Source organism: Aspergillus wentii (genome assembly GCF_001890725.1).
Source record: "Aspergillus wentii DTO 134E9 unplaced genomic scaffold ASPWEscaffold_3, whole genome shotgun sequence".
NCBI classification, from domain to species: Eukaryota; Fungi; Ascomycota; class Eurotiomycetes; order Eurotiales; family Aspergillaceae; genus Aspergillus; species Aspergillus wentii.
In genome coordinates this window covers 1,432,456-1,453,936 of record NW_024467834.1, presented here as the reverse complement: position 1 = coordinate 1,453,936, position 21,481 = coordinate 1,432,456, and the positions used below count along the sequence as shown (strand labels likewise).

The window sequence follows — 21,481 nt, the reverse complement described above, 5'->3', positions numbered from 1 at the left end:
GGATAAAATGGACGGCGGAACCGGAAAGCTATGGATGAGGCTGCAGTGGAAGCTAGAAACCGCGATTGTCGGGGGAACGACGAGACGAGGAAATTAATTCGAATCAGGATCGTAGCCACGCCGTCAATCATCGACATGCAGCAATATGGTCTATAACAATGCAGAAACAGGTTTTTTGTCTGTCTGTCCTTTGTCTTTTTCTTTTTTTTTCCGCCTCTGTAATTTTTCCTTCTGGAAAGAGAAACAAGCGGCGGGAGAAGATACTAGTAGGTCCAAGTACCGCCCAAAGTGAAACCTGGAGAGGGAAAAAAGAGTTGGTAAAAAAAACAAAAAAAAAAGGGAGATGAAGAAGAGGGGGCAAACAGGGCAAGGAAGGATTACAAGATGACTGAAGAACCGGAGGAAAAGTGGAGAGAGAAAAGTTGGAGAGACAGAAAGAGAGAGAAAAGAAAGAGGGAGAGAGGGAGAGAGAGAGAAAGAGAAAGAGGAGATGGACAGCGTCCGGGCAGGCTGAAAAGCCTCAATCAACAAGATGAACTGGAGAGAGAACATGGTAATACGGATACGACAATACCGCCAACACGAGGCCAGTGGCTGGTGTTCCGGGCCGGCACAGTGTTACACGCGGCTCTGTTCCGGGCTGTATTGTAATCCGATTACCAGGCACCAGGTGGCGCAGCAAGATCGGATTTATGCTGTATTTTTATTCCAGTTGGTTTACAGAGTATTGAAATTACTCTTTTATTTATTCAGAAGACTGGCTGGAAGGCTGAAGCCTTCAGAGTTCAGGGATAGATAAAATGGGGCTCCGAATGCCCTGTGGGGGAACAGTGTAACTACACCGGTGTTTAGGGAGTTGACCAGTCAAGAAGCCAGAGAGAGAGAGAGCGATGAATCCGATGAGATCCACCAGGAATGTTATTTGCCATGATTGAAGAGTTTCAACTCTTGAGGCTTTGGCAGATTTTTCTCTCTCTCGTCGAAAGGGAAATAAATGAGGGGGGCGACAGGCCAAAAAAAGAAGCAGAGGCTAAGTCGGAACTATGGAGTAACTGACTTTTTACCCTGTTGGGAAGAGCACAGCCTCGTACTACAGTGCTCTCTGTACAACCATGACAGAGACGGAAGAGAGGATAGAGTATAACTAGGTGGTAGAGCAGACCGTACTATCAGTACTCTGAGTCCAGTCGAGATGGAGTACAAGTGTGGTGTAGCTGTCTGATCAGAGGCTGTGCAATGGCTGGATGACTAGTGGCTGGCTCTGGGCACGAGCACTGATTTGCTGGCACCAGCGGGGAGGCTAAGTCGGGCTTTGTGTCTGGCGATCCATGGATTACCAGTCCATGTAGGCACTGTCAGTTTGTGTAGGTCCTCGGTACTAGGTAAGCCGGATTGGATGGACTGATCGAGAAAGTCCGCTGGATAAGATCTGATATCATGCAATGGCCACTTAAAGGCCACCTGTGTGTACTTTAAATAGTCTGATATCATCGGTCTACAGTAGCACTGCTACTACCACTAGGAGGTATGCACTTCTGCCATCTTATTGGACATACCATACAGAATCTAATAATTACCTGCATCAGATCAGCTTGATCAAGCTTGCTATTGCTTGCTATTTGTGCATCTCCACTTTCTCAGACAGCCACACAATCAACATGACTCTGTGGCGCTCCCATTACTTAGTACAATCCATACTATTCTAGTAGTAGTCCCTAGGACTTCTCCGTACCTACCTGTGCTATATACAGATTAGTGGAATACTGCATAATTATATTCCATGCACGGCAAGGCAGTTGTCCTGCAGAACCTCCATCCATGGTTGCTAATTCTATCATCTCAGCCACCGCTGAGTCAAACATCCAACATTATTCCATTCACATCATTCTCTACAGAGCATTTGACCATGGATATCTACTCCGTACTCCGTTCATTCTTCTAGTCATGTGATAGAACAGAGGAGTGCTAAGATAGATGGACAAGATGAGTTTGTTATGAATTAAGTAAGCATTGGCAGTCTTAGCATTACTTGGTATGTTTGTCTTGTGATACAATAGCTAAACATCCTGCATATAGGCTCATATTGACTGTCTATCTACTAAAATGCCAGTCTTCTACTACAGTATGCAACTGTACTTTATGAGAACAAGGAATTGGAATAGCACAGATTATCTAAGTAAATATCCAATATTGGGACTGTGATGGACAGGGCTGTGACTGTGATGGCCCTGCAGTCTGTCCAGCCAGTTATATACTCGGCATAACCCCACATACAGCATCTAGAACCAGACATGTCACCTATCTTATCAATTCTCAACCACATAGCTTATGTCTTTCTTTTGGATTAATTTTTTTTCTATAAATTATTATTACCACACCTCATCACCATCACTATGATTACCATTATGTTGTAAATCCTCATTGGTTGGTCAACCCTCCCCCTTCTGGGCAGCGCTTCTGCTCGCCTTCTGGTTGGCTGCTCGCCGATCGTCACTCTCCGTTGGCGCTGGGATGGATTGCAGAAATAACACTAAAATGTGATCTGGCTTGCATCGCACACCAAATGGTGTCTCCAGTGACAGGCTCTCCTTCTTCTCCTCCCCACTGTGAATCTGTGATCAACCGGCACCGTCTCCCTAGTCATGCTCGCTGTCATCCACTCACCATCACGGCTTGCCATTTTCCCCCGACGCAACACCTCCAGGGCCCTGTCCTGCTCTGCCCATCCCCCAATCATCTTCCTTATCGCTGTTGCGCTGCTTCTAGCCCAGCGCTTATTTCCTGTCAACCTTCACGCTTCATTCGATGCTCCTCGAAACCCCCCGCTTCGAAGAGGGAAAAATAATGTTCAGGGAAGCGCCCAACATTGATATTCAAGGTGGTCACGCCGCCCAGAGTCGTCCTCCCATCTCTTGCTTTTTGAGCTTCATCTTCGTCTCCTGTGTAGTGACACTTGCTTGTCTGGACTTCTTGCTTGAGACAGCGCGGGTTTCGCAGGAAAAGAACTCCAGCAATATCACATCAAAGGTTAGTTGCTGATGCACATCCCCTGTCCATGGCCAAGATCATGCAATGCCGTGATAATCAGCCTTGTTCTTGTTTCAAATCCTGACTCTGGTTCTCTACAGACTGCGGCTCTTGGGCTTTCCATCCTCACTGATCACAGTGCAAGGTAAGCCCTTTGCTTTCTACTTTTCCTGCCAATACTTGTTGGGTTGTTACTCTTCGCGTGGGAAACAGCGATTAACTCTTGATCTGCCTGTCTACATAGTATATGGACCTAGTCTGCCATACCGGGGTATCTCAGCTTTGATCATACAAGCCAGCTTGCTCGACCTTTGCACTCTTGTTAAAAATAAGTTCGAGAGCTGGTTCTCTTGACTTGATTCGAACATTACTGCAACAACTACTTTTACGAATCTCTGTTCAATCCCCATGTCTGTGTCAAGCGCAAGTCACAACGACTCCCCTCATATGTATCAAGCAGCCACTCCAGCCGATATCGTCTCTGGCTATAATTACCCTACAATGGCAAGCACCACGCCACCTCCCGCCGGAGCCTCCGAAGCCCGCAATTCGTCCGAATCGGGCGTTTCGTCGCTCAAGAGCCCCCGCACACCTCGATTTGCCGAGGAAACTTCGGTTCAATCCCCCATTGGTGCAACTGAAACCGGGAGATCTCCATTTGCAGACCCCCCAAAGTCCCAGACACCCCCCGATGTGTCAGATGTAGGATTTGGATACGTCGCCGCAAATGATCCGGCCCAGCATGCGTCCCATTTCCAACCTCCTCCAGCATCGCCTCTCAAAAGCGCTATGAAGGTTCCCGGGACACCGGGACGTGCTTTGAATCCACTCAGTCCAACCTTCCGGGAAGAATTCTATGTGGAGAAACAGGAAAGAGATGCGGGTAAGGATAATGCTAAGGATCTGGTAAGTAGTTATCAAAGAGCAATCAGTTTTTGCCCGCGGTGCTAACTCTCGGAAAACAGAGAATCAAATTGCGAGTCCGGATAGCCAAGATTTTCCTTCGATTCGTGAACTTCGGCTGCAGTCTTATCGTGCTGGCCATTCTGGGCACAACTTTGAACGTTTTTCTCACGACCAAGTCCCTTCCTGCTCGCAATAACCTTCCCGCCTGGGCCGAAGGCACCAACCCATGGCCACAATACTTGCTGCTTAGCATCTCATGTGTGTCACTGTTTGCTTGTCTGATAGTGTTCTGGGGCTATTGGAAGGGTGGTCATAAGCGTGCCGAAAAGGTCGCCATCTACTACTCGATTATCTCCGTTGGTTTCTTCGTCTTCAGTCTTATCATGTGGATCGTTGGAGCTGCCATCTACGAACACTCCAAGGCCAATGGAAATTCAAAAGATCTCTGGGGCTGGTCATGCAATCAGAACACCAGAGAAAAGTTATTCGACAATGACATTGATTATGCCCTTGTCTGCCGTCTACAAGTGAGTTGATCTTAGTTCACCTCAGTTCCCCCATGCACTAATGTGTGCCCTTAGGATTGGGGCCTTGTATGTGCCATCATCGAAGTCGTGATTGAGGTCTTGGTCATTCTCATCTATGCGGTCGTCTTTTACCGATTTTACACCAAGAGACGACTTATCAAGACGATGAACCGCCGTGACAAGGCCAGGTCGGACCTCTACCTTGCCCAGCTCCGCTTCCAATCAGCCCCCAACACCCCTGGATTCCCACAAACCCCCAAGACGCCTTTTATTTCCACCTCGCAGTCACATGACCCCTACTCTGCTGCGGAGAATGGCGAGATGTACTCGACCCAGTACGCTACTCCGCAATCCCCGGCCAAGCCGCAGCCATCATTCCAGCTCCAACCGCCCCCCATCCGCGTTCAGCACCCAACCCCCAAGCAAGAGCAGGAGGGATTCCCGGCTCCTCCTCCACCAGCCCATACCGAGGCCAACCAGCACGTGGGCGCTGCACCTGGCGAGCGCACTTATGACGCTGTCCCCATCCCCGTTGCCTACGCCAGTCCAATGAGCCCTAACTTTCCTCCAGGAACTCATCACTAAAAGACGACCACCTGCTGAGACGAAGACACGCTAGCTAAAAGGACTGGCTGATACGTTCATTCATGAATGTGTCTTGTCGACGCGCAGTGGAACATGGAACAACCCAACCAGCCAAAAACTTGTGTAGTAGACTAATTCTTGTTTTCAAGTTCAAATCACCAAATTTGTTTATTTTAACTGCTCTTCCTCTTTCTCTTTCAACTTTTGGCTTTGATCGAGTTGGGTTTAATGGGCGACTGGCGTCGATTTTGAGATGATGTTTTGCGGGCTTATTCTCTCTTGACTTATGACTTTTTTATATCCCTTGTTTTTGATCCCTCATTTTCTCGTTATATCATTATACCATTGTGCGCGACAAGAATTCGCAGCTCCTGTTTGTTTTGGTCATTTTGGACTATTCATAAAATCATTCAATACCTTGAGTTGTTCTACCCTCAAGCTGCCTTACGGAGTATAGGCATTTAGCTTCTTGTCTCCTTGATACATCGTGATAGTAATCATGGTCAAAAACGTACGATACCAATTTGCTTTGGGGATTTGAGACTTGTTCTTCACCCAGACGACGCGGATAATTGGAAATGAAGAATATGTGATATCTACTATATGTAAGATTCCAAGCACTGATCGTAAAATATTGTCATGAATAAAACCAGAAAAACACGGCACGCCGTCCAATTCCACCAACTCCTTTGCAATAAAACGTTCATCCTAACCCTGAGCCATGCGGCTCTCCCTCACATACCTCCCTCCCATACCAAAAACGCAACAAAACCGAAAACTGACTGTACGTACATTAATCCACTCCTACATTACCAAGGAAAATCGATCATGAATCATTTAGAAAGAGCCCTCTTCGATCACAGCGTTGGGATCTCTGGTGACAAAAATCTCCTCCAAAGTGCCTGCTGAAGTGCCCTTGGAGGGGCCATCACTTTGCAGAACAAGACCCTGCTCGTTGGCCAAATGGAGCAAGCAGATGAAGCCATACGAAGTACTGATGTCACGCAGTGTCTCCGGGGCGTAAACAGATTTAAGATCGTTCATAATATTCGTGAACCGTAGCTGACTGTTATCCTTCGGTTCTGTGGAGTCAGAGGCCTTTGGCTGTGTGGGAGTAGGCGGGCCATCTTCGTCGTTCTCATCGGATTCTGCGACTGGAGCAGCGCTTGATTGGGGTGCGGAATTGAAGTCTGTCGTTGCGATCAACCGCTCGCCCATTCCCTTCCACATTTCCAGCTTGAGTCGCCGAACATCAACCTTCTTGGCGACTCGTGCATAGGCGACATAGTCTGGACGTGCTCTTCGGCCGCCTTGGGTCACTAATTGAGACCCGAATCCACCGGCAGGAGCTGGACCACCCACCATGCCGAGCAGCGCGGAAAGTCCACTAGGCCCGCCTGCTTCCCCTGCGGCAGCACCAGGAGCAGCATCAGATGGAGGGGAAAGCATCTCCCTCGCGTCTGCAAATGGCAAGTTGTCATCGTCGTCATCCAAACCAATTCCGTTGGGGAACGCATGCCCGTCGTCATCTGCGAAAAAGTCGGCGTCGTACGTGCCAGGTGCGCCCTCTTCATCTCCAGCATTACCTTCTTGTTTATGATTGGCCCAGAATGCCTCGTCCATCTCGCCATTTCCAGCCATCTGGTCTTGTCGGCGGTTGTTGAAATTTCTTGTCCCAGTAAGCTTCTTCGAGCCCAATCGAGCTTTGGGTTTGAGGAAAAGACGAAGCAATTGCCGGGAGTTGAAATGCTTGTCATCGGGAAGAAGATTGCGTCCTTTGGTCTTCCACTGAGTCTTGGGCAAGGAGATAGTGGAGTTAGAACTGGCTGGGGTATATATCAATTCTGCAATGGAAGAATCTAGAGGTGCTCCGAAATCGATCTCGAAGGGTTCTTTTTCTTTTCGCTGTTTTGGTGCAGTGCTGGTACTTGCGGCCGCATGTTCCTTGATTCGCCTGATTTTCCAGTGTTCTGGACCTGCCCAGTTCTTTTGTAGTGCATTATCGAAATAGCTGAGGATATTTTCATGGTCTTGGGTCTTGGGCTGGTGGGAAAGAGATATGGCGTATGCATCTTCATTGTCATATTCTTCACCATCGGGATTCTCGTCGCCATCTCGGTCTACGCGGTGCACCTTGAGCATTGGCTCCAGGGCGGCCTCACGGGCCCAAACCTCACCACCGTCACCAAAGCCAGCATCGCCGCTGAGGTCGAAACCGGCCAGAGTAGCATCATCATCATCAAAGCCAACAGCATTGTCGTCATCAAGCATGATACCCGAAGTATCATTTGCACCACGTCCTTCGTCGTTGGCTTTGTCATTTCGCCAATCATCAGGAGCCTTCAGGAAGGGAATATCCAACGATCCGCTGGGATCTCCGAGATCGAAGTTCTTCAGTGAGGGACAGATATCCTGTTCTTCCATACGTTCCAAGTCCGGAAAGAATTGCCTAGCCAATGATGTTACATCGATTTCTGTGTTTTCAAAAACATCGTCATCGGTTTGCTTGGGGGCTGCTGACGGCGAATCTGGCTGTTCAGGGTCCGTCGACTCCTGTCGCTCATTCTCTGCCTCCTTTGGAATTTCTTCACTAGCATCATCGCTGCTGTCGAATACAATTCGTCCTTGTCCATCGATTGCTAGGTGGTTCAGAAGCAATCCCTTGGCGCCGCCTTCATCGAAATCTGCTGACGCCTTCTTGAACAATGGATCTACCGAAAATTCAAGCTCGAACTTTTTAAGTTGCAGGGACGCGAAAGACGGGGCAAGAGTAGCCTCATGGGATCGTTGCTAGATATACAGTCAGTCTTACGGCTTGGGATTTCGTCTGTGCCTTTGCGATAGTATACCTTTTTGCGCCCCTTTCTAGTTGCCCCATCTTCTCCTTCCTCGTCCTCGTCCTCGTCCCCTTCATCATCCGCACCAGCTTCACGAGATCTCTTGTCGCGACTGTCGGCCAAACCACTGAGAAGCTTTCCAGTCTCTGTCGCAACACTATCGACTCTGCTAGTATAGATCTTAACACAGCCATCCAGCGTACAACTGGCCTTCTGAAAGTTCACCCCGTCTCCTTCCTTAAGTAGGGACATATCATGGAAATAGTCGATAAGCGCAAAGTTCCAAGAGTTGTTCGCGTTGATTTTGTTGTCTGTCGCCATTTTCATCCATTCCTCAAAGTTGGCCAGAATAGGGACTCGTTTCATTGGGGTCACGGCCCTCTGCCCATGGACGTCGCTGTCCCGTCCTCGTCCCCTTGAACGCCGTCGGTCACCAGGGCTGAGATCCGCCGCATAATCGTAATCGGTATATCTTCGACCCGGCATCGGCGTCTTGACGGCGGCCTTGATTTGGTTCATCTGAAGGTCATGACGGGCTTGTCGGGCCTCCATACGGGCCGCCTTCTCTCCCATGTCATCATTAAGCGGGATCCTGACATCATTAATTTCATTTCTGTTTCATCTCAAACCCCATAATTGTACGTACTTGATGGGAGAATTCTTGTGAGGGGTTGAGGCGCCATTTGAGCGGCGGTGAACCTTGGAGTTCGCTACGCGGGGCATTGCGAATTATCAACCCCCCTCCAGCTGTAAGGGGTACCTCGAAGGAAACAAAGAAAAAAGTAAGGAACTTCAGGAATTCGAAAAGAAAAAGAGGTAAGGTCAACAAGCGCTAGACGCGAAGACTCATTGCCTGGGAATCTCGAGTCGGGTTGTTAACGATTCTGCTGTTGCGATACACTCGGATTCTGCTTTGCTGCGGCGGAGGGAGCAAACAACGGATGGTTTGGGAAGCGTCAACAAAATATACGACACGCCAGAGAGACCATATATGCAGACACTAGCCCTTTAAAGTAAGGTGCGGTCATCTGACTTTTCTAGTGGTCAAGTATTGTATGGTTCGAACGGTGTATGGTATTGTGTCCAACAGACGGTGTTGTAAGACTCCTCTAGACTGGTTGTTCTTGACTCCTTCCGACTGGTGATTGTCTATCTTAGTAAATAATCATAGTGTGAGTTGCCACTTGGAACCTCATTCTTCAAAAGCAATTGTTGAGTTTGTCCCAGTTTAGCTCTTCGATCCCAAGTTTCAGCAACGTGGATGCAAGCCCAGCCTCATTTGTGGCTGGTCTCCGAGTCCCAATCAATAAAGCCACATTACGCCGTATTATCTCCCACCTTACTGACATCACTGCGCTGGTGGTTCGTTGTTTGTGTGACATTCATAAATTCACCGCATTCGTCTATTCGATTTCTGCTGCCTTGAAAAAGATAGTCGGTCCTTATTTATCATCCCTCCTTTTCTTTTGGTGCTTCTTCCTCCAGACGATCCGTGGTGTGGTTAATTTCTGTTTGTCCAGGATGCTGCATCTTTCATCATGTCCGGTATACTGACGTCGAACCTGAGCCGGACCTCGGGCCATCGAAAGCGTCGATATTCTGCCCGACCTTTCTACTTGACTATCCTCATATTCACAGTCCTTACCACGGCCAGCTGGATCTGGGGCGACGTGGGGGTTAGGTCTGGTATTTCCCTCCCTTACCAAGTTCAGCGACAGACAGGGCCCGGTGCTCATCTACTGCAACGGAACGGCGCACCAGAGGTATTGCACGCATTGCTCCAATTGATTTCCTCCGCATCTCAAATGGACCATGCTGACATCTTCTACTTTCTCTCAAGTGTCGCCTGGTTCGAAACGCGAAAGACCAATGTTCCTTTATTCATAACAACTGCCCCGACCACGAAGATGGCTTGTTATCCTACCTCCAGCTCTATTATTGCACCCTCGCCGATGCCAAACCCCTTGCGTTCATAATAATCATTCTCTGGTTATCTTTGCTCTTCAGTACCATCGGAATTGCTGCTAGTGACTTTTTGTGCATCAACTTGAGCACTTTGGCCAGCGTTCTAGGATTGAGTGAGAGCTTGACCGGCGTCACTTTCCTTGCGTTCGGAAATGGCAGCCCTGATGTCTTCTCAACATTTGCCGCCATGCGGTCCAACAGTGGCAGTCTGGCAATTGGTGAGCTGATAGGGGCTGCAAGCTTTATAACCTCAGTGGTCGCAGGCTCTATGGCACTTGTCCGACCTTTCCGGGTAGCTCGGAGAAGCTTCGTTCGCGACGTGGGTTATTTCATCGTTGCCGTAAGCTTCAGCATGGTAATGTTAGCGGATGGCCGCCTTCATGTCTGGGAATCTGCCGCCATGGTTGGTCTGTATGGCTTCTATGTTTTAATGGTTGTGAGCTGGCACTGGCATCTCGTGCGACAACGCCGAGCATACGAAAGAAATCTCGCAGCACGATCCCATTTTCATATCCCGGACAACCAAGAGCTGGATATTGAGGAGGCTGAAGATGATGATCCGGGAGTGGCTACAGAGTCCAGGAGTCTTCTTCGTGCGTCAACGGAAGATTTCGAAAACTTGGAGAGGTCCGATGCGCCAGCTTGGAAAGAAGGGGAGGAGGATGAGGAGACTCGCAATCGGTATCTGGCCGAGATACGAGATAATATGCATGTATACCGTCCATCTAGGAGACGGAACACGTTGAACCCCATTAGACCAAGCTTGGTCGGTGCGTTGGAGTTCCAGTCTGTTCTATCTTCGCTCCAGAAAGCGAGGAACATCCATCAAGATCTTGAAATCAATTTGAACAGATACTCGGATGACCCCAGCGCGCCAACATCGCGCCAACGGGACAATCGTTCTATTGCATCCCACCCGCGAACTGGGAGGACTGTCGACGACTCTTTATCCCCTCACTTGGGGACTGGGGCCTCCCGAGTCCGAGCTGTCTCCGCCAACGACGCTATGGGACTCAGACTGGATACCAGCATGTTCAACCACCAAGCGCCCCAACGGCCTGTCCTGACTATTAGTCGACCTTCTGGAGAGCCTGAAAATGAGGCTTCGACACCGCCCCAAATCTCTCGAATCGAACCAGACGCAATGTTGACGGTGTCTCCATCGTCAATAGGGTTTCCTTCGCGAAGTCCAAGCCCAGGAACACCACGTCTTCAGTCTTCCGATTTTCTTGCGCCTCCAGATACTTTCCTGTCTCCCAACTACCAGGCAGAGACATCCCACCCACGTTCTCCGCTCCAGGTATCCCCACGTGGTACGGCCCCGAGCTTTTCCGATGCTGCATTAGAGAGTCCATTAAGCCCATTTCCTCCATTTCCGGATGTGCCCAGCCCTGGGTCTTCCAGGCCACCAAGTATCCGTATAACTAGATCTTCTAGCATTACGGACTTACTGCAGCTCCATGATAGTGTTTCTGATGGGGATAACCGGCCCTCAGCGCCAGTTAAGTGGTGGCCGTATTGGCTGCTTCCTACCCCCGAATCACTTATCTCAACTCTTTTCCCAACTTTAGTTGGTTGGAAGACGAAGAGCATATGGGCACGACTACTAGCTGTCATAGCAGCTCCCAGCGTGTTGCTGCTGACTATAACTCTTCCTGTCGTTGAACCAGCACAAGCTGAATCTGTCCCCAATCCTGTCCCGGTTGTGATAGCCTCTGTGGAAGACGGAGGGAGCTCGGTCACTCCGCGTGTGAGGCTGCCAGAGGACAGTCCACTTATACGAGCTCTTGAACCGGAGTCCGTCCCGGAAGAAAGAACGCTAGACGCGAACAACAAGGATCACTTCCAACCTATAAAAGGGAGACAGCGCTTCGACTCTGAGTTGCCTCCCATTCAACCACCTCCAGCTGCAACCCCATCAAAGGAATGGTGTCGATGGCTTGTGTCATTGCAGCTTGTCACAGGGCCTTTCTTCGTTGCTTTGATTGCATGGACAACCATAGACCCAGACCTAAACGCTCGAAATCTCATACTGCCGACACTATGCTGTCTCCTCTTCTCAATACTGTGCTTTGGCTGTCTCATGGTAAGCACACGGAACAGGCATGGCTCGCAACTTCCCGATCTCTGGCGACCTTTTCTTGCCCTGCTTGGTTTTATGGTCGCGATTGCTTGGATCGCAACCATTGCCACCGAGGTCGTGAATCTTCTGAAGACCTTGGGAGTCATCTTGAACATTAGCGATTCCCTCCTTGGACTCACTGTGTTTGCTGTCGGGAACTCGCTAGGCGATCTCGTCGCAGACATAACTGTGGCCCGTCTAGGCTACCCTGTCATGGCCTTGAGTGCCTGTTTTGGAGGACCCATGCTGAATATTCTACTTGGAATCGGCTTAGGCGGTCTATACATGACTATGAATACAACATCTCATGGGTCAACAGGCTTGTATGAAATTGCCATCTCCAAGGTCCTTGTCATCAGTGGCGCCACATTATTAATTACCTTGGTTGGGTTGTTAATTGTCATTCCACTCAATAAATGGAGGATGGATCGGAAAATTGGCTGGGGACTGGTTATCCTCTGGGCCATCAGCACCGTGGGTAATGTCATTGCTGAGCTTACCACCTAAGTGCGCTTCCCATATTTTCTTCTTTCACACGATACGTAAGTATTCGTGGCTTTTCATTTTTTTTTTTATTTTTTTGACACATTTCCAAAAAACGGATACGAGTCCGAATGATGCCACATGGTTTAAGTATACAGTTTGAATGAACAACTCATGTACTTGACGAAGATTGGATTTGGGATGATTGCTTGCATAATGCCCATCTACTCCGTAAGCTGGGTCAAGATTTTATAGTATATATTATATATAAGCATATCGATACAGAAAATTCCAACAGTTTACTATAGGCTGATACAAGAGCTGCAAAGATAATGCTTAGTTAGGCATAGCAAGGCATAGCAAATGCTCCTTCAATTCCCCTGACCTTACGCGATATCAATTCACTCTCCCTATACATCTTGCCTATCCATTAAAAACAATTTAACAAAAACATAAAATAAAAACACCCAAGAATATCACTGCAGCTAAAGTATGCGGCCCGCAGAAGAACTGGTACTGCGGTCATTTGTCTGAACCTTGCGAAGACCCTTGCCGGCTTGGATAGAGGCTAAGAGTGCACCTCGATCGCCTGAACCTGCTGCTGCGGTTGGAGCCGGTGGGGGAGCCATCCCTGGTGGTGCTGGAGGTGCTGGCGGAGCGGGAGGTGCAGGTGGTGCCATTGGAGGGGCGGGTGGTGGTGGCGGAGCGGAGCCCGGAGCAGCGGGAGGAGCCGGTGGCGGAGGTGGCGGTGGAGGAGCAGCGGAAGGCGCTGAAGGTTCTTCATTGGACTCAGGAGCTGCCGGAGGAGATGTTGGAGTGTCCTGCACGGGTGTAGCTGACTGGGACTTGTCATCCATGGCGCTCAAAGGTCGCGGGGGCGCCATGGTACCAAAAAGAATACTGGCAAGCTGCTTTGCGCTACCACCACCAGGCCGATCATCATCCTCGTCCTCAGACGAATCAAACTCCGATCCTGCTGCGGACCAGTCGTCCTCTTCTGGACGAGCACGGGATTTGCGTTCCAAGGGCACTGCTGCGGTAAAAGTGGGCTTGGAGCTTTCCTGCTGTGCCAAACGATGGAAAGGATTGGTAGACTGGGCATCAGACTTGGGCGAAGTAACGGAAGTTTGGGGCACAGGTGGAGTCGCCGGAGAATCAGCATGCTGACTTATTCTCCTGAAGTAAGGATTCCTGGATTCTGTCTCTGGGCTAAAACTAGCAGGAGCGGGCGAGCTGGGCTCAGGACTTGCCGCCTTTTCTGGTTCGGGGGCGGGAGCAGGAGGAGCTTCCGGTTCATTTGTTGGTGGGAGGACCTGGCTTTGCGTGGGTGTGCTATCCTGGGGAGTGATGTTTTCGGGGCCTTCATCATCCGAGGAACTCTCTTCGTCGAGGCCTTCCAACTCCAACTGAAGCTGTCGCTCCCGCTCTCTCGCCATTTCCAGTTCAGCTCGTTGAGCGGCAAGCTTATCTTCTTGTTCCTTAGCTGACTTGCTGGCCTCCTCTTTACGGCGCCTTTCTTCCTGTTTCTTGATTTTTCCTTGCCGGACCTGCTCTTCAAGGGCACGAAGACGAGCTTGCTGCGCTTCCTGGTCTTTCCTGAGCTCATCTTCTCGTTCTCTAGCCTCATTCCTAGGAAATTCTGTTAGCAATTATAACAGAAAAGAAAGAGATCAAACGGAGACGCAAGAATGGGTGACATACTCAAGACGTGACGTTTCCTGTTCCTGTGCTTGCTGTTCCCCCCTGAGAGCTTGTTCTCGTGCAGCTTGCTCTGCTTTAGCAGCGTCTTCTGCCTTCTTAGTATCGGCCTGGCCGACACTCTCTGCTCCACCCCTCCGGGAAGGTGGTGCTGGCGGGGGCTTCTTGCCCACGGGCTTAACAGCTGGTTTTGCTGGTCCACCTTGTTCTGCAGCAAGACGACGTTGTCTTTCTTGCTCCCTTTTAGCATCGTCCTCCTCTGCGCGCCTCAACCGTTCTTCACGCTCTTTCTTCTCTCGTTCTTGGCGTTGGAGAAGGGTTTCTCCCGCATCACTGTGTGGTTTGAGGCCAGCAGCTGCCATGCGTTCAGCGATACGTTTTTGAGCCCGTTCTCTGGCAGCAGCCACACGGTCTTCATGTGTGCCTGTAGATCCGGTGGATGGCGCAGGAGAAGCCCGAGCAGCACCCACAGGGCTTTCTGTAGACAATGTACCATATTGCGGCTGCTCTTCCTGAGTAAATGATGGCCGCGATGACCTATAATAATTGTCAGTTTCAGGCACCGAATAGAGCACTACCAATTATGAACTTACTCTTCTTTGCGAATATGGGCAGTCCGGCTGTTGCGCTTGAGATCGTAGATGAAATCTCGAATCGTGTCCTCAACACCCAAGGCATCCTCCCATCGTCTCTTTTCATGCTCACGTGTTGAACTCTCACCTTCGTCTTTGAGACTGTCCTCAAGACTCCGAGCAAAATCTTTCACGCTATCTTCTACATCGCGGGTCATGGTATCGTTTCTTTCTCTGTCCGCTTTGATGTTAGCGTTTTCCGCCTCAAGGCGACGAGCTGCAGCGCCGTCGTCGTCTTGGGTTGCAGGTGGAGGTCTTCCAGCAAGCTCAGCAGCACGGGCTTGCATCCTGGCACGAGCACGTGCCTTGATGCGGTCTGCCTCTGTAATTGTACCCCCAGGTCCTGTACCGACAATGTTTGAGGCACTGTTCGGGTGCGCTTTTGCGTCTTTCAGACGGAAAAGCTCAAGCTTAGCCTCAGCAATGTCACGTTCAATTCTCCGTACATCTGACGCCACCTGCGGAACTTGATCCTCGTAGGCCTGCAACTGACGACGCAAGGATCGCCGGTCGGCGCCGCTATCAAGATTCCGGAATGATGCGTTGGGGTGCGTGTCAAGATCATCCTGCACACGTCGGATCCGATCCATCAAACTTTCTGCTTCCCGACGATCTCTGCGGTCCAATTCATCCTCTTCCTCTGCCCGATTTTCATCCTGGAAGTCGACTGCATCCAGCATAACCTTAGTTTCACGAATCTTCTTCTTCAATTGCTCGACAGACAGTTCATCTTCAGATGCTTGCGCGGTGGCAGGCGAAGCCCTACCACTATTTCCAACACGACGGCGAGCACTTGACCGATAACCCGCAGAAGCATCATCGTTGTTCTTGAACATCGTGGCATCTTTGCGGCCAAATCCTGGCGATGCCGCACCACCACGGAAGGAATGCTCTTTGAGGTAACTAACGCCAGTCTTCTGAGGCTGCAAGAACGCACCGGAGGCCTTCCGGCTCTCGGCGTCTCGCGAAAGAAGCGACTTCACCGTACCTATAGAGTCGTTGAGGTTCTTCGTGGATGGCGGAACAAGCTCTGGTGGCAATCGGCTCGGGACCGGATACCCATTGAGGGTTCTATAGATCAAATGCATAGCCACAGCAAATTCATCCATGTTGAGTCTGCCCCTGTTGTTTGGATCTGCCAAGGTCCAGATACGTTCTAAGTCCTTCTGGTTCAGGCCACTCTGGCCCATGATCTCAATGGCAGTGTCGCCACCAATGAAACCTTTGTGAAAACCATCCCATACCCGAAAAAGGTCATCGTAAATCTTCTTCTCCTCTTTGGTGATTGCCCAAGGAATGGTGGCATTTCCAGAAAGACCGGCAGTTGAGAAACCACCCTCCCGACCGGGCTGAGGCATAAGCTGCTGCTTCAAAGCCTCGATATTGGGCAGCCCTGTCGCTGGAGCATTGACAAAGCCCCATTGGCCTGGAATACCAGTAGGCTGTGCGACCAGTCCACCTGTCTGGGCCGGGCTCAGATTCGATCCAAAGCCCGTGGGCATGGGCGGGAGTGGGGGTCGAGGCCCACTGTAACCAGTTGGCTGGGGATTTGTCATGAATCCTGTCGGTTGTGGCTGTAGAAACTGCTGCGACTGGCCGGGAAATCCTGTAGCTTGCGGGGCGAGGCTCGAGTTCTGGCCTGGCTGCTGGTTTGGTTGAAAACCAGTTGCTTGGGGAATGAAACCAGTAGGCTGTGCGGTGAGCTGTGTGAGGAGATGCGTGTTTGTTGGTTGCTGCGGCTGCGGTTGTTGAGGAGCAGGGGGTGTAGCTTTATTCTCCAACAACGGGGCATCAAAGTTGGGGACATTCGTTCTGAAAGCAGGCTCCGGCTGAGTGTCGGGAACCTGGAAAGAAATGATGTCTACCATGCTTGAAACCTCGTTTTTAATGGTCTCAGGGAGAGCGTGGGGGAGATCTCTGCCTGTAATCCTCAAGTTACATAGATACATCGCCAAAGCGAACTCCGGAAAGAACAACTGCCCAGATTTCGTGGAATCCGACAAAACCCTATGACAGTTAGTTGCATCCTGACGAAGTATTTACCACCATGAACTTACCAAACTCTCGACAAATCGCCTCCTGAAAGATTCGATCGCAAAAGGAGCTCTTTCGCCTTTTCTCCTATACAACAATGTTAGGCCCCCTGTCCCAGGTATATAATCAATCCTACTAACCGTCCATGGTCTTGTTATCGCCAACTGCAGACTTGAAAAGCTGTTCAAATTTGGCTTGATCTTGCGCAGTGATGAAGGACAACCGAATATTGGGAATCTTGTTGCCCGAAGAGGACTTGGGCGGAGGTTGAGGGGCCGGGCCATCGTTGAACGAGTCTGCTATCGCGGACGATGTCTTTGGAACCGGTCGAACGGGGAGTCCAGTACTCGAAGGGACCTGGAGCTGCGGGGGCTGGCTCTGGGGAGGATATCCTGTAAATTGGGGTTGTTGAACGGATGTCTGGAAGCCTGTCGGCTGCTGTTGCGGCACCGGCGTAGCGCCAGGAAAGCCTGTGAACTGGGGCTGTAGCTGGCTAGCTGGAAATCCCGTTGCTTGAGGTTGTAACTGGGAAGCTCCCAATCCTGACAATTGAGGCGCATATCCAGTAGGTTGAGGGGCAAATCCAGGTTGCGGCTGCTGCTGACCAGGAGTGAACTGCGAGTACGTAGGCTGCTGCAAGTAAGGCGGCTGCTGCCCTGGACGAGCGCTGTTGGCGCCGCCCAGGAAAGAATTCGACGAAGAGTACATTACAGAATTAAAGTTTGCATGAGGGATAAACAGAAAAGAAGAAGAGAGAGAAACAAAGCAAAAAAATCGAAGCAAGCCAATCCGGCAGAAAGATGGGCAGGCCACGATGGGATTATGGGGGGGAATCAGGAGGAGCCAGTGACGCTGGCAGAACTCAGGGACGACGCGGAGAGCGGTCGCGCTAAACCTAAACGGAAGCTGCTTTGCCCCCCAATCTATGGTTAGTCAGCATACTGCAATGCTGGGTAGGTAGTTAACTATGCCACAATTGACGGTTACTGTCAAATTACTAGAAAATGCAATGCACAGGATTAAGCCCCTAACATTAAAGCCAGATGTGGCAGGTCACGTAGCTGCATACATGCAAGAGAACCATCTGTATCATCACCGTTGCTCTGTGTCAAAGCCACTTTGCACAGGAGACTGAGATTGGAAGATTGGAAAATTAAAGACGTAGACCTCGTAAAAGATGAAACAAAATGAAAAGGGGGGTATGAGCATAGTAACAAAGTCGCATAGCCAGCTGCGCAGATTCGAAATGAAGAAACATTCAGCAGGCACGCACCAGCTCACGTCCGTCGATAAGGCAGCTGCCATCTATCCATCCATGGTGCCATTCTGCTGAGAAGCTCCTACCATCTTGCGCAGCTCATACTCCTTGGTAAATTCACGGGAGAGAATACCCAGGTCCTTGACCAGGTCGTGGCAGGCACTAATGACAGCGTCCTTAGGTGTGACCTCTCCGTCGGTTTGAACACGGAGTTCAAACTTGGGGACCAGAGGGTGGGGCACCTAGAGGTATCATGTTAGAGATATCCAATTAAGATCTTTGACAGAGCAACTAGAGGGCATGGAGGCACAAAAAGAAATTATATCATAGAGAAGGCGTACCTTGTATCCCGCAAAAAGGACGTGAGAGCTGTGGAGGAGACGAGAGCGGATCAGGTTGCCAAGCGTGTGGTCTTCTTTGTTAAAGGTAAAGATAGCAGAGGAAGGGATACCTAGAAGAGTTGGAAAGAATATGCCTTAGAAAAACATTAATGACTAGTACTTTGGAGCAAAAGACACTTACGGGTGTCGACTTCCACTTCAACTTTGCTCTCACCATTGGCAAGGACGAAAGATTCATAGCTGTAATCGTTTAAAGACAGTCAACAAGTTGAGTTTCCAGAAAATCATATCTCAAAACACGCAGGAAATATCATTAAAGCTGCAAGTAAACATCAAACAAGCGAACCTGGGCTGCTGATCATGCGCAACGTTGATGGTAGACTGGCAACCATGGCGAGAGCCACCATTTGGGTTCCTCCAGCGGGCATACGCCATTTCGGTGGGGACGATGAACTCCTTGTTGTTGGAATCGGAGTCCATTTTGAGCCGAATAGGGCAATGGTTGAGTGGAAATAGGGATGGGTATGGGTATGGGAATATTGTAAGAGAAAAAAGACATGCTATAGCTTGGTAGTATGAAAAGCAGCCGGCCAAAAGACGACTTGAACAGAAGCAAATGATGGACACTGTTTAAACAGGGAAAAGTGAATAGCAAATTCCAGGAAGCGAATGGAAGCCCAAGTGTTGGAGGCCCTTCCCAAACAGGACACAGCAAGACCAGCTCAGTGATTCCACCCCAGGCATCCCAGAGGGCAAGAACCCCCCATTTCCTCTTGGGAAGAAGGCAGCCCCCCATCGCTTTTGGCTCTGGCGACTCACACAATGAAAAAGCACTTCTCAATATAGAGAATTCAAAGAAATGTAATCCTTACCGATCAGGCGCGTTCATTTTGACAAGATAAGGGAGTCGTTCTTGCAAGTCTGTTTTTTGTCCAAGCTGGTATGTTTGATATCCAAGAAAGCCTCCACAAACAAGGAGACGGTGAGGACAATATCGAGACCAAATTGGCGTGTATTAATAAGAGAGACAACGGTTGCAATAGCAAACAAACACTTTTCTTCAACGACGCAACTCTTTATCCAGAAATCAGATGCTAACGAAAGAGGATATCAAGAACGATCAAGAAAACACCAGAAAGAAAACTTTTGCAATGACTGAACAGCCAAAGGAAATAGACACAATGAAAGGAAGAGATAAAGCTGGAGAAATGAAGGATAAGATGGTGGTTTTTGTTTTTCTCCTGGAAGACTGCAGGTGTGAGCTGGAGATAAATTCCATATCAGTCTATCAGTTGCTTTATCGCCATGAGGGTCTTCCTATCCCGTGACTTTGTGGCACGTGACAATCACAGGTGGCTGTCTATCTTAACTCCGGCAATACCCGAGGCAGAGTGGAATAACATTATATCCAAGGCAGGAACAGTGAACAAGGCATGGATGCTGTTTGAGAGCGTGATCAATACTTTTTTACTGGGGTGTTGACACAATAAATAGTCCCTGAACCTTCAGTCATGACTATCCCCCACTTAATCTCCAGAGACATCACATCGTGCCAATATATTTGAAAGTCTACTATATATAAACCTGCACCTCCTCTTGGAGCAGTTTCTCCCACCCAACAAAAGCACTAAAAGTCAATGACTGGCTCGAGTGCCATAAGAACAGCCATGTCACTCAAGTCTATCTTGCGCTCTGCCTATCCCTGGACCAAGAGCCCCTTTATAGCATCTGCCCCAATGCTCAACATTGCCATGCCCTCACTCGCAGTGTCTGTTTCATCTGCCGGAGGACTTGGCTTCCTGGCTGCCGGATTCGACGTTTCGAACCTCGAGCTCAATCTGGAAGAAACCGCCCGCCTCGTAAGAGAGCAATCAGGATCTCCTATGCACAAATTTTCCGATGACCTGGGCATTCTCCCTGTTGGTGTTGGGTTTTTGATCTGGGGAGCCGACCTCTCACTGTCAGTGGCTGCTGTTGAGAAATACAAGCCATGTGCTGTGTGGCTCTTTGGCCCCGAGTCCCAGCCCGATGATCTGGTGTCGTGGGTAGAGCGAGTGCGGACTGTGACGTCGGGTAAGACCCAGATTTGGGTACAGGTTGGCTCTGTGGCCGAAGCCACCACTGTGACCAAGGCGCTGGATCCGGACGTACTCGTCGTCCAGGGCTCAGATGCTGGTGGACACGGGTTAGCCCGCTCAGCCTCTGTTCTCACCTTGGTACCTGAGGTGCGAGACGCGTTACACCATCGTCGTATTCCCATTCTGGCGGCTGGTGGAATTGTTGATGGACGGGGCGTTGCTGCGTCTCTTGCCTTGGGGTCTGAAGGTGTAGTTATGGGCACTCGTTTCCTTGCTTCCTTGGAGGCGAATATTGCTCGTGGCTATCAGGCGGAGATTTTGCGCGTTTCCGATGGCGGCATCAGCACTGTTCGGTCCACGGTCTACGATCGGGTGAGGGGAATTGGTGGCTGGCCAACTCGATATGATGGGCGTGGGGTCATCAATGATAGCTATGTTGACGCGGTAGAAAGGGGGTTGAGTGACGAGGAAAATAAACGACGGTATGAGGAAGAGCTGACAAAGGGGGACTCCGGATGGGGACCCAGTGGCAGACTGACGACATATGCCGGAACAGGTGTCGGATTGGTCAAGGAAAATTTGTCTGCAGCAGCTATTATTGAGGGGGTTCTTCTGGAAGCAAATAAGGTCATTATGGAAATGTCTTGATGTGGAATAAAACATTGAATAAGTCCACATCTTGCACAAAATATATCCCTGTTAATAAACATACTATAAGGTGCAAATATGTCACAAAGAAATATATGGCGGCCAAAAGGCCGTGTATATTATTTGAACACTGAGCATAATGATAACATGCCAGTGACTTTAATACAGAAAATTAACAGCCCAAATTAAGTATAATCACATATCATCAAACACCCAAACACCATTCTGCATCCCAGTCCCAATAAGATTATTATCGTAATGCGAATGCGACTTCCGTGTCAAAAAATGTAAAAAACGAGGGTGAAACTTCAAGAACAAATGATATCCAAAATGTCAATGC

General features: G+C 49.7%; 7 protein-coding genes across 7 annotated transcripts; 4 read left to right on the top strand and 3 right to left on the bottom strand.

Annotated features, from left to right (window-relative positions):
• Nucleotides 1-158: 158 nt before the first annotated feature.
• On the top strand, nt 159-931 carry ASPWEDRAFT_26261 (uncharacterized protein; the record flags this gene model as incomplete). Its single annotated transcript, XM_040832830.1, has 3 exons — nt 159-266; nt 340-647; nt 853-931. The coding sequence occupies 3 exons, from the start codon at nt 159-161 to the stop codon at nt 929-931; spliced, it is 495 nt and encodes a 164-aa protein (XP_040690487.1).
• A 2,504-nt stretch (nt 932-3,435) lies between these two features.
• Nucleotides 3,436-5,045, top strand: ASPWEDRAFT_109177 (uncharacterized protein; the record flags this gene model as incomplete). Its single annotated transcript, XM_040828062.1, has 3 exons — nt 3,436-3,933; nt 3,993-4,460; nt 4,515-5,045. 3 exons carry the CDS (start codon nt 3,436-3,438, stop codon nt 5,043-5,045), a joined length of 1,497 nt encoding a protein of 498 aa, XP_040690486.1.
• Nucleotides 5,046-5,463: 418 nt separating this feature from the next.
• On the bottom strand, nt 5,464-8,889 carry ASPWEDRAFT_429430 (condensin subunit BRN1). Its single transcript, XM_040835910.1, has 2 exons — nt 7,895-8,889; nt 5,464-7,835 (listed from the first exon to the last, which is right to left on the bottom strand). The coding sequence occupies exons 1-2, from the start codon at nt 8,453-8,455 to the stop codon at nt 5,883-5,885; spliced, it is 2,514 nt and encodes an 837-aa protein (XP_040690485.1). The 5' UTR covers nt 8,456-8,889; the 3' UTR covers nt 5,464-5,882.
• A 531-nt stretch (nt 8,890-9,420) lies between these two features.
• On the top strand, nt 9,421-12,476 carry ASPWEDRAFT_67161 (sodium/calcium exchanger protein; the record flags this gene model as incomplete). Its single annotated transcript, XM_040838885.1, has 2 exons — nt 9,421-9,645; nt 9,723-12,476. The coding sequence occupies 2 exons, from the start codon at nt 9,421-9,423 to the stop codon at nt 12,474-12,476; spliced, it is 2,979 nt and encodes a 992-aa protein (XP_040690484.1).
• Nucleotides 12,477-12,937: 461 nt separating this feature from the next.
• Nucleotides 12,938-17,524, bottom strand: pan1 (actin cytoskeleton-regulatory complex protein PAN1; the record flags this gene model as incomplete). The annotated part of the gene is made up of 5 exons (XM_040828004.1): nt 12,938-14,081; nt 14,154-14,687; nt 14,744-16,789; nt 16,840-16,903; nt 16,957-17,524. The coding sequence occupies 5 exons, from the start codon at nt 17,522-17,524 to the stop codon at nt 12,938-12,940; spliced, it is 4,356 nt and encodes a 1,451-aa protein (XP_040690483.1).
• Nucleotides 17,525-17,849: 325 nt separating this feature from the next.
• Nucleotides 17,850-19,679, bottom strand: ASPWEDRAFT_38452 (DNA-directed RNA polymerase II core subunit RPB11). Its single transcript, XM_040834882.1, has 4 exons — nt 19,288-19,679; nt 18,597-18,655; nt 18,416-18,525; nt 17,850-18,316 (listed from the first exon to the last, which is right to left on the bottom strand). The coding sequence occupies exons 1-4, from the start codon at nt 19,302-19,304 to the stop codon at nt 18,122-18,124; spliced, it is 381 nt and encodes a 126-aa protein (XP_040690482.1). The 5' UTR covers nt 19,305-19,679; the 3' UTR covers nt 17,850-18,121.
• A 403-nt stretch (nt 19,680-20,082) lies between these two features.
• Nucleotides 20,083-21,141, top strand: ASPWEDRAFT_170314 (nitronate monooxygenase; the record flags this gene model as incomplete). Its single annotated transcript, XM_040830596.1, has 1 exon — nt 20,083-21,141. One exon carries the CDS (start codon nt 20,083-20,085, stop codon nt 21,139-21,141), a length of 1,059 nt encoding a protein of 352 aa, XP_040690481.1.
• Nucleotides 21,142-21,481: the final 340 nt, after the last annotated feature.